The following is a 12645-nucleotide window of genomic DNA, read 5'->3' on the forward strand; positions in this document are numbered from 1 at the left end:
TTGTGAAGTACAATGTGCTGTCTTTTAAACCGTGGCATGGCGAGTACCAACGAAACAAATGTAACATAGGGAGGCACACACGTTTTAATAATCCTTTCTATAATTCACACACCGGTGTTTGTATGTTTGTTTGTTTGTTTGTTTGTATGTATGTGTGTTTGTCATGCTACTCCTGCAGTTCTGCGCTGATTACATCCAGACGTGCTAGGGAGACTCAGCATGACCCCAATTAATTTATAGGGGTGGTTTTTATCTTTGCTGGTGGTCGTGGAGGGGGGAGGGGGTGGAAAGCAAATTCTCCAGGTAAATCATGTAGCGCCGCCTCCAGTTGAGGGAGGGTATTACAAGTCACCACGTTTTCCAGTGCAGTGAGGTGTTTTGAATGTTGAGCAGCAGGTTCGGTATGTTTTTACTTCTTCATGCACATAACCAGGGTTATTTTTTTAATTTTGGGGGGAGCAATTGAGTCAGTTGTTATTTGTCGAGACACCGCACAAATAAAGGTATGTGTCAGAATGTGTTGCAATCTTGGAACAAGATCACCTGGAGGGCAGGTACCCTGCCAGTAGTCATAATACTCATAATGTTAAGGTTACTTACCTAAGGTGACTTCATAACCTGCTTCCTTTTGATGAGAGTGCCCATGTTGGGGGGAGTACTTGTTGCTCATCTTAAGTTGTTTTGAGTTAAGTGATGATATCTACATAAAATACTGAACAACGTATCACCACGCAGGTCAGATCGAAGGCCCCATGTCCCTAAAAGTACTGAACAAAGTATCAACCTCGACATTCTATCCATCAAAACATGTCGTTGGCCATAGGTTCCCCATGCCTATTTTAAAGTCTAATTTGGCCAGATGTTTATTTTGCACTTAGATTGTGGATTTAATGTCCAAGGTGTAACACACCTGTTCCTGAGGATGTTTTTTTTTAGTTTCGTGAATCTACTTTTATGAAAGTCTCGATTTAGTTTTGTGAAAGTGATCGCCGAGCCAAAACCCCAAGATTATCCCACAAGGGTCTGCAATTTTATATGATCTCTTGTCACTTGGCAACAAATTCCTTTTTCGCCAAGTATGTTTGTCTGTCTGCTTGTTTGTTTGTTTATTACGATTTTTGGCCACAATTTTCAAGCAATCGTTCTGAAATTTATTTTTTGGATGTAGTTGACCGGTCAAGGACAACAATGCTCAATTTTGGTGAAGAGCCGAATCTGGATTCGGATTCGAAAATTTTTCAAGTGATTCTTCACCATTGAGAGATGGAGCCCAAAACGAGAAACAGCACAATATCTCAGAAGGTTGTGGACGAGTTATGACAAAACGAGGTGGATGAGTTGGTTCGGTGACAAGCACAAGTGGATCCAATATTTGTGAAGGTCTGTGCTCGCTGTGCCCCCCACTCAGATCCCACATATCAGTGGGATACAAAATGTAAACTGTTCAGTCTGATGGAGATATGCGCTCTTCCGAGTGCCGTTCCGTTTCGCCAAGTGTCACTCGATGGGTGGTTTTTCATTTTTATTTATTTATTCGTTTGTTACATGGCTTATAGCTTTGCAGCGACGAGCCATGTCAACTTTGTTTCACAGTTGTTTGATGGTTTACCTCGATAATAAGGGTGCCCCTTTTGTATAGCACGGTATAATCCATTCTGTGCTTTTTCATACAGCAGCTACCACTCTCTAGAAAACTCTGCCAACCTCACTGCACTCATTTGTTGCATCATCTCTGGTGAACATGTCAGTGTCACTGATGCGATACTCCCTGTAATTTAATTATTGCAGGGTTTTGAAATTTCTAATTTGTTCAGGATGCCAGAGACAATTGTCTTCTCTTTGCAAAAGACACCAGTGGATCTTTCAGGTCCACCAGCAAAGGCTGGCAGATGAGATGCCTATCTCAATGTCACGTCTGACCCATAGCACACTCATTGGTGCCCTGCCTTCAAAACACCAGGGTGACAGCTTATAGCCGGGCTGGGAATATAACTTAGAGTTGACAGTTCGAAGGCGAATACCGGTATGCTACCTCTAAACTTCTTTTTTTGTTAGCCCTAAGGAGTTTTTGCAAAGTCTGCTCAACATTTTTGTTGTTCTGGTAGTGCCTTCAGAAACCTTGACCAAATCTATCCTCATTATAACCCCCAAGCCCTCATGCCCCCCCCCCACTTTACCTCTCCCCATTTACTCACAGATTGGTCCACTTGTTGTCCTCCACATGTTTGTTCATGCCATTGTTGCATCTGCTTGTTATCCCCACTGTCCCACAGTCAGTGCGTCATCTTCTAACCTCTCACCTCGCTCTTTCTTGAATCTCGATGTTGTACACAATATAAAGTAACTTCTAATAAAAGGCATTTGCTACCTCCGCCATCGAAGGTGGATGGAAGTTGTTTTCACCCGTCTGTCTGTCTGTGAGCAGGATATCTCAAAAAGTTGTGGACACATTCGGACAAATTTTGGTGGAGAGGTTGGGTGTGTGACGAGGACGAATTGATTAGAGTCTGGTGAAGATGTGGATCTGGAACTGGATATGTTTTTTATTGTTAGTATTTTTGAAAAAGTGATTCTTCATAATTGAGAGATCGGGCCAACAACAATATAAAGCTCGATGTTTCAAAAATTTGTGGATGGGTTATGACAAAAGTTGGTGGATGAGTTAGGTCGGTGACAAGAACAAGTCAATTCGATATTGGTTCAGGCCCAGATTCAGATCCAGCCTATCGGTGGGATACAAAACGTCAAATCTCACGGACTCGCTGGAAAATCATCTTTATTTGCTGATAACTCCTCACTCCTGTGAGATCTCTCATCCATCTGACAGACAGGCTGTAACCTCTTCCCTCTCTTCAAACCTTGACAAAAATCACAAACTGGTCAAACACCTGGAATATGTCTTTCAATCCTGAGAAATCTCACAATTTCTCTCCGAAAGGACCGTACTGCAAACCTTTTCATCTATGTTCTCAACAACCCTCTCAAAGAAGTTCAGTTATTGAAACTCTTGGGTCTCACTTTCAGGCATGATCTCTCTTGGATAAACCACATTTCAAAGTTGGCCTCCAAAGTCAGATGCTGACTGGGCATCCTCTATCGTGCAAAGCCCTTCCTTGGCACACCTGAGCTCCTTACCACTGACAAGGCCTTCATCTGAAGCTTGATGGAGTACCACTTTCCCCTCTGAGCTGGCTCCCCTACCTCACATCTTGCTCAGCTTGATGCTGTGGAAACCAAGGCATTCAATATCATTGGAATCTCTCGTGATGAAGCCGAGTCGATGGGTCGATCACTTCGCCATCGCCGATGGGTCGGTGGTCTCTCTGTCTTTTTGCACCTTATTTCTGGACTTGCGCGCCCTCTCCATGCTTTGTCCCCTCCCCCACATATCTGCACGATGCATGCGGTCCACCAGCAATCCCCTCCGAGTGAAATGACCTAAAACCAGAACCACCGCTCATCTCCACTCATTTATTCCTCTTTTTTTCCCACCTGTGGAACCACCTTCCATACCCTCTTCAATCTCATTCTTCCCTCCAGGTCTTAAAGACAGCTGTTCACCACCATCTTGTCATCCTTATCCACAATCATCATCTTTTCTGCACCTGTTAAACTACCCTGCACCCATCCCAAAATTTTGTTTATGTATCCACATTGTCCATCCTTTATGTTCTCCCTTACCCCTAATCATTACCTGCATCCTTTATTTGTCTGTCTCTGTCTGCTTTCTCCTTCCGCCCTGCAGTTGGCATTTCCCCCTTTGTCCTGTTATTCCCTTTGTTGTGTTGTGTTCTGATTTTATTCCGTCATAGCTCTTCCACGACCCTAGAGCATGTATTTTTTTAAAAAACATTAAAAAGAGCTGTTCAGCCTGGCAGACGTATGCACTCCACAGATTGCCATTCTAGTTGGTTGTGTGTTCAGTGAGATTTAAGTACACTGCTCTATCTGTGCTATCACATTTCGCTGAACCATAATCGCATTGGGTTCATAATTACGAGGAAGTTGGTGCAATTGCGAGATCCAAAATGACTGTTTTGTTGTCATTTATGACCTACCCCTTCCCTTTAAGGCTTTTCTTCCACTTTCCTTATGATTCTGCTCTATTTGCCCTTTGCTCAAGTGCACTGTAAACGAAGGAGGCAGGATGACCCAGTTGGTGGCAAGCTCACCCTGAGCTGCCTCGTGTCTACTCTTTTGGCTTCAATCACAGAAGTCACATTTGATTATAAACTATACTTCTGGTACCACACTGGTAAAGGTATTGGGGATGACACTGCTTTAGAGTAGACTAGACGACCCGTGAACCCGTTGGGTTCCCGTTGTGACAGCGGTTGATGAAATAAAAAAAAAAAACAGACAAAATTTTAATATTATTTAGTGGTCAAACTTTAACTTGAAGAAAATTTGAGCATTAACCTCAGGAGTCATCGCTCATCAAAGCACGCGTCTAATGACAGCGTTCTTGGTTGATTTCCCATCCTTCAGGAATACTTTGACATTTTCCTTCACCTTTCCTCGGCTCAGAGCCACATACAGTTGTCCACGCTGAAATACCTGTTTCTCGAGGTATATCAACACATTCTCCATGGTTTGTCCTTGCGCTTTATGGATCGTCATACCAGAACTTGACTGAACCGGGAATTGACTCCGCTTAATGGGAATGTCTTCGCCTTCTGTAAAATTGAGCGTTATCCGAGGAATCATAACAATCTCATCTTTGAAGGCTCCAATGTTGATTTCTGCAACGATCAGATTATCGTGTAGCTCTTCCACAATCATCCTCGTTCCATCGCATCACCTTGGGGGGTTCCAAGTTTCTCATTGAAATGATTGGAGATCCTTTTTTTTTTTCAGCTCCAATTTGTGTGGTGGTAATCCAGAGATCTCGAATTAATCGAGGAATTCTGTTGGAAAGTGAGTAGCATTAGTTCCCCTCATTCGCAGCATTGAAAGAAAAGAACTCCATGATTCCAGGGAGGCGTCCGATGCATGTAGAATTGATGTTTCTCATCGTATCGTTGAGTGGAACCAAGATACAATTGTTGGAGAATAATTCAGCAGGATTGTCGAATGCGGGATAGATCAAATCAATGCAATCCTCCCTTGTTCTTGCTGATAGAACCATGTCCTCTGGCATTTCAATTTCATCGTTTTCATTCTTTGAAATCCTGTCTTCTCCAAGCTTCAACAAAAATTGAGAATAGTTGCCTACTCCCTCTCTCAATCGCATATTCCTCTTCAACTGAAACTTGGTGAAAGTTTTCCAAAAGTAGGATTTCTTGATGCAGGAATTCTCAACATCAGCATGATTTTCCCTTTTCACTACAGGAAGGAGTTGTCCAAAATCGCCATAACCAATGGTAAGAATTCCGCCAAAAGGCTCATTCTTGTCACATACATCTCAAATACTTCTGTCCACTGCTTCAAAGTTCTCCCTCCTAATCATTGGGCACTCATCCCAAACAATGAGTTTCACTCTTCGGATCAAATATGCCATGTTGGAGTTCTTCTCGATATATTCTCAAGGCCCGGTCACACCTTGACGTTTTAGCCAGCGATGGCAACGTATTAAAATGTATGTAAAACGCTGGCTTACGTTGAACTTTTGATGTTTTTTTTAAGATTCGGACGTATTCATAACGAGTTGGTCGTATGCATAACATATTAGTAATGGACACATAACGTTTCATTGTGTTATAGATAACTTATACCAACGAATGCTGAACCTGTTGTTGGCCTACACAACCTATGCCCAACGATAGTCTAACTTCGGCATAGCGCGTTGCACGCATCGCCGACGATGTCGTGACGTAGCCTATTAAAAGGCTGACGCACAACGATTCGAATCACAACTGCCGTAGAAATGGAAGTGACAACATCGCGGTCACACCTTGGCGATCTTGCCAGCGTATGCCGACCTAAGAAAAATGTGTCTAAAACGATGGGGGCACGTCAAATATGGTATGAGTAAGTTTGGTATACGTGAGTAGAACGCTAAAGCACGCTATCATACGTCGTAGTAAGTAGAGTACGTCAAGAAATTTTAAACATGTTCAAAATTTTACGACGTACTCGGCGTATGACACACGTTCCGCATGCGATGGGGATAAGTTTTACACACGATATGTGGACGCTTACACACGTCCACAAAGGCTACTTATAAGCTACTCATAAGTCGAAACACGTCGCGGTAATGTCTTTTTTACACGAAACTTATTTCTAACTTATGTTTGACGTGCTTTGAACCAATTCTTTACGTAGTCCCAACACACATCGACGTATGTAGACGTATTCCAATGACGTCTTCCGGTCGACAAAAAAAAAAAAATTAACGTGTTTCTAGCTTACAACTGCCATATAAAGACGTGTTCCCAGGGGTTTTGGGTATTGGTATATAAAAATGGTGTTCATAAAAGGGGAACCCAACAGTGTTTTCGAGTCCTTTTTGAGTCGATGTCCATGTCAGCAGTAACAGTATTAGTATTAGTATTAGTAGTAGTTTGTTCATGTTGGCAGTAGTAGGTGAGTGTGAGGGGGAGGGTGTGGGTTATGATGGATCCTCATTGCGTCCGCGTGTCCACGTGTAGGTTCATAGGCTGCCACTCAACGATTTAAATGGCTGCATCTCCACTATTGAAATTAGACACTTGCGCTCAACAATTGGATTTTTTTACACTCAACGACTTTTAAACGGTACCACTCTGCTATTTTCATTGTTTACAATGAACGACTTAAATTGCTGTCACTTGCCTTTGTTTTTTGATGCTGGGGCTTGGAAATTTGAAGCGTTTCTTCTGAACGTGTTAAAACGCTCAAACTCGACTATTTTAAATAGACGCTGCCGATGGACAATTGGAATCATAGCCAAGCTAGACATCGAAGTGTGAACATCCTCGTCATGCCGAAGAAAAGTTTGAAGAATGCTGCAAATAAGTGTCCTGGCCGTGGCCGTGGACGCTGATGCAAGGACGATCCATTATACCGACGTCTTTCAGCCTATGAGTAACTTAAAAGTAACGTCTGTCGATGTGTGGCAACGATCGCGTAACGTGCCAACAACACGTTAATCATAGGTTAGAAATAAGTTTCGGGTACGCTAAACATTACCTCGGCGTGTCTCAACTTATGATTAACTTACAAGTAGCATGTGTTGATGTCTGTCAACGATCGCAGACCGTGCATACAACTTGTGGCCAGCGTAGCGGAACGTGTGAGTCATACGCCGGCATACGTCGTGAAATTTCAAGCATGAAAAAAATTTGAGGACAACCAAAAAGTACAACGTTTAAAGCCAACGTACTACGACGTATGGCAGTGTTTTTCAGCGTGCTCTCAATGTCATCAAAACTTACCCATAACGTATTCAACGTGTGCCAGCGTTTTAGAAAAAAAAATCAAAAATCGGCATACGTTGGCTAAAACGTCAAGGTGTGACCGGGCCTTCAGTCACTTTGAGGGGTATCTTGAATGGAGAATGTGCAGTTCTTCCAGCAGGCATTGACGTAGCTGCTATCCCAGAGGATGCCACAGCAACAGCAACAGCAACATCACCGTCACCTCTAATTTTGAAGAGGATCAAATTGGTGAGAAATGTCTTTCCCTTTCCTCTTGGTGCATCAATAAAAATCATTCAAGGAAGATTGCTTTCCAAGCAGTTGCACACATGGTCATACGCTGCTCTTTGCTCAGCATTCAGCAGAGGCTCCTTCTTTTCAACAAATTGCTGTTGTTCAGGTCTATTGGATTGCAATTCATGCAGTAATTGTGGATTGCCACCATCAAGGTTCATCCTCCCATTTCTTGGTCGTGGCAAATCAAAGTCTTCCAGTGTTTTGTTGTAATTCTGAAGCTTGGCTTGGATATACAACAGAGCTTGATCATGAGGTCTCTCATCAATCATGATATTTGGATCATTGATTGTTCTCCGGTCTCTTTGAAGGTAATCTTCAGACATTAAATTTTTGAAGCCATCCCATAATTGTCGAGGATTGTTGATGTCGGTATTCATTAGCAAAACAACAAACAAATCTCTCATTGCACTGGGGAGTCTTGTCCTCTCAGCATCTTCCATTGTTTGTTGCCAATGGTCGTCAGCTTGCAACAAATTCTCTTTCTCTGCAGACGTCTTTGAAGGAAGCAAGAATATCTCCATCATGGGACTTCAATGAATCGAAGGATGACATGAAGGATGACAATCGAATGATGGCATGTAATAATATTACCTGCCCTAGTAAGCCAAAATTATCAAATTTTACCTGAAAAGTGGGTAAATTTGGCGGCCATTTTGAATTTTTGCATTTTACCAACCTAAGACATCATCCTATGTCAAAAAGTTCAACGGATTCGTGATCAGCGTGAAATTTGGCCATAAAAAACACTCCTTTCAAAAAAAGTATGGTTGTTTGCCCAACCCTAATTGTATAGCCATTAGTTGTTGTACTGTTGGTTGTTATCTCAATTTGTGGGTTTCAGGAGGTGAGAGGAAGTTCTCCCAGATCTCAAAATCTCCACCTCCTATTTTTGGTGAAGATCATGATTCATGAATCAAACCGTGAAGTTTCGTTCTCATGACCTCGTTCCAAGGGCTCTTTTCAGAATCGTCACTGAACATCTGCCAGCCTCCACTTGTGGCTCGTTTGTAGTGATATTCCCCGGAATGATTTTTAAGTACCCAGTATGGGTTTTCTTTATCATTCCTGTCGCTCCGACTATCACTTGTATAATTTCAGCTTTCCTCAATCTCCACATCATGTTGAGCTCATTTTTCAGATCCTGGTATTTCGTCATTTTTCCTGATTTCTGTATCATTTAATCCAAAGTCATTGGGAACTGAGACCTCGATCAAGAATGCTGACTTTTCCTTTTTGTGTTTGAGCACTATGTCTGGACGCAATGCTTTGTTTGCAATATCCACAATTGATAGGATCATCTTGTCATGCGTGAACACTGTCTGTTCATTTCCGAGGATCAGATCTGGTTTGTGTTTCCATTATTGTTCTGGGACCGGGATATCGAATTGTTTACAGATGTGCCAGTGGATTACTCTACAGACCCCGTCATGTCTTTCGGCGTACAGCTGTTCTGACGTGAGTGTTCTACATCCCGAAAGGAGATGACTGGTACTTTCTGTTTCTACCCCACAAAACCTGCATTTGTCGAATTGGCTCAATCCCACCATTTTCTAAAAGGCATTAATGTAGTGTCCTTGGTCTTGGGTAATGATGATGACTCATTCTACATTCCAACTAATTTGACTTCTCAGCCATTCCAAAGAGCCTTCTTTGTCGATCTGTCTTGTCAAGCTCTTTAAAAAAATCTTCCTGCTCTTTTGTCATTCTCCCATTTGTCAGACAGAATATATCTGCTGCGATTTCTTTTTGTAATTTTCCTTTTTTTTCTTTGCAATCATTGTGGCTGTGTTTGTTACCTCCACCACCGAAGGAGATGGAGGTTATGTTTTCACCCCTCTCTGTCTGTTTTTGTTTGTTTGTCTGTGTGTGTGCAGGATATCTCAAAAAGTTGTGCATGAATCCGGATGAAATTTGGTGGGCATGTTCATTGTGTGACAAGGACAAACTGATTAGATTTTGTTGATGATCCGGATCCAGATCTGACTATGAGAATTTTTAAAGTGATTCTTCGCCATTGAGAGATTGGGCCAAAAACGATATATAGCATGATATCTCAAAATTGTATTGGGCCTGATATGTTCTCGTGGATCAGGCATTACGTGGTGGACGCATGCGCTCTATCGAGTGACCTAGTTTCTGTTTTGTTTTCCTGTGTAGTATCCATCTTTGTTCCTGCTTTTGGAAGTTTTATGCTAAATGGATTAATGATCCCTTTTCTGGTTTGTTGTTTTCTTGCTCGTGGACAAATGTCATCTGATAATCTGTTGAACTTTTCACATACTCTGCTAGTCCGACACACGATTTTCTGTGCACTTGATTAAGCTCCATCAAACCGCCTCCTCCTCATCTCGGTAAGTACAACGTCGGTGTGCATTGGTTTTTGTGGAACATCTTGTGAATAGTTCGAAGTTTCCTTGTTTTAGTGTCTAGATTCTTGATCTCCAATTATTTATTGATCCCCATCCCTTCTCCCAGTACTGCATTGTTGAAACCTCAACGGTAAATAAAAACTTAATGCTCACAACAATTAGCTCGTAACATGCCATTGATTTATCATCTGCTGTTGTGCACAATTTGTATTTGCGTCAAAATGATTTGAATGACGAGCAGAATGTGGGAATTTAAATGCACATCTGTCTGTGTACAGGAGAACGCGCATCACCGACCCGGCTCTGGGAAGTTTCACTTGGCTTGCAGTGGCTCCTGCGTTCGCTCAGCGGAGACCTCGGGATTATGGTGGCTTTCACCTACTGGGCCTTTGACTACAACCCAAAAACCTCTACGGTCGATGGATCGACCGTGGTGATTCATGGTGTGAATGTTGTGGTTTTACTCACCGAGCGCTTGCTCTCGCACACCATGGGTCGACTTTTGCACATAGTATATGTGTGGGCTTTCCTTGGCCTGTATTTACTATTCTCGGTCATTTTTTGGCTCAAAGGAGGCATCAACCTCAAGGGTCATCCATATATCTACCACGCGCTGGACTACAGTGGGGATCCTTTACGAGCCACAGTAAACGCCTTGCTGCTGGTACTCGTATTGTGCCCCGTGGTTCACGGAGGGCTGTGGCTGTTGGACTTGGTTGTTTTGCTGCTCTATCGCCGATCTCCGCCAGCGACTGAGGTCACGCAGTTCATAATCAACAGGCAGGTGTCACAGCAGTCTGGCAATGACATTAGGAATTGTCTCCAACTAGACAATTAAACCTGAAATGGCAAGATATTTTGGTGAGGAGAGAACAGTTTCGCTGATACTGGGGTATGCAGAGCATTCCATGAAGGACGAACTACTCAAGTCATGACTCGTGATCCATAGAACACTGGACCTACTTGGGAGGACCAAGTGCACTCCTTTCTAATAATCTAATCTTTAGATTCTAAAGGCCCCTTCTTCCAAGCTCTTATCCCTTCTTCCTCTTATTCTCAGCACCTCCTTGGAAATGGCAGCTACACCATCTGTACCTCCTCAGAAATGGCTCCCTTGCCATCTGTACCTCCTCATAAGTCGCACACACATCAATAGTGACACCTGAACTCCAAGAACCCAAAAAACTTTTGTTCTTAAATTAGTTAATCAACAAAATGACTGACTATTGTACATCATTACACATACATCATTAAATGTGGATGTGATTACCATTATCTCATGTATTAAATCCAAACCCTTTGATATTTCATTATTGCTGCCATCGATGCAGCACGTTGGGTGCGGATGCAAATTTCACTTTTTTGGCGCGTGATTGCAAGCAATGGTTTTCATATGTTGTGTTTAAGTAGTGAAGTAGTAAGATTTGTGCAATGCTTGGAGATTTTGGTTTTAACTTTGCACATCCGACACAAGCAGCAATGACGTAATGTGAAGGATACTACAGAGGATGCAACGGCAGGTGTGCCACAAAGATTTCAAAATGAAATTTAGACGGTTTTTATTCCGATTTTCCAACAAATTTCCCCCCTTGCAGTTTAAAACTTTGAAATGCACTGTTTTCGTTTGACCTGCTGTCTTGGCAGACTTGAAGTCTGCCGTTTGATACTAGAGCTCCTGGAATTATTCCGAGTAACCGTTAGGTGGTGACGGTGTACAGTCTCCAGGGTGATGTTAATGCCTCAATACCCTTGGTCTAATTATATTGAAGGAATTTTATTATATGTGTTTCTGGTCATGTTTGTTGAGACGACATGTTTATTTTAAAAGTTGAGTCGACTAAAAAGGTGACGAATTTTATTGTTGAAGTTAAGCTGTGTGTGAATGTTGTGAGTTCAGGGAAATTTCCGGTTACTTCTGGACATTGAGCCCTCTCGTGTTATTGAGGCATTTCTAGAGGCATCTGGTTGTAGAATCATCTCGTAATTACAAATATTTTGTTATGGGTGGAGCTTTCACGAATGTACTCCGACTGAGTACATTATAATATATATATTTATATATGTATATATATATATTTATGTATATATATATATATATGTATATATATTTATATATGTATGTATATATATATATATATATATATATATATATATATATATATATATATATATGTATTTGAGAAAGTGGTAGAGGGGTAAGAAGAGTCAGTCATCATTTGCTCTGCTGTGTTTCTGTGTTGCTTGTGCTTTATCTCTTAAATAAATGCAAGTGTGGACTACACCCGTCTGCCAGTTGGATATATTAAATACCTTTGGGTTTTGTAATAAGAGGCCAAATGTCCACGCCATGACTGGAATCCATCTGATCTGGAAGTTAAGTTGTCAATTCCAACCATTTTTATGCTTTAAATGCAGAAGGGGGGAAAAAAGTCATAATACAAGCAAAGATTACACTGAATGACCCTTAGGAACAACATTTAATAATTATTTGATAAAATAATAGATCATGAACAGCATTATCTGATTCAAAGTTGTTTTTTTTGTGTACAGGGGTGTTTTCCATTGCCAGTCAACATGCTATCGCTTGCCAAGCCAATTGGAATCTCTCACGATGACGCTGAGTCCATGGGCTCATCGCTTCG

General features: G+C 41.9%; 1 protein-coding gene across 3 annotated transcripts in view; it reads left to right on the plus strand.

Moving 5' to 3' along the window:
* Nucleotides 1–12282, plus strand: part of LOC147008787 (protein rolling stone-like) — a 69482-nt gene extending 57200 nt beyond the window's left edge. For all 3 annotated transcript variants that reach the window (XM_085863616.1, XM_085863615.1, XM_085863617.1), the window contains one exon: nt 10282–12282. In XM_085863616.1, coding sequence (XP_085719742.1) covers nt 10282–10841 — 560 coding nt within the window. In that variant the 3' untranslated portion in view covers nt 10842–12282. The remainder of the gene's footprint in view (nt 1–10281) is intronic.
* Nucleotides 12283–12645: the final 363 nt, after the last annotated feature.

Source organism: Eptatretus burgeri, chromosome 18 (assembly GCF_056783735.1).
Source record: "Eptatretus burgeri isolate ZD-2024b chromosome 18, Ebu_testis_v1, whole genome shotgun sequence".
Lineage (NCBI taxonomy): Eukaryota > Metazoa > Chordata > Myxini > Myxiniformes > Myxinidae > Eptatretus > Eptatretus burgeri.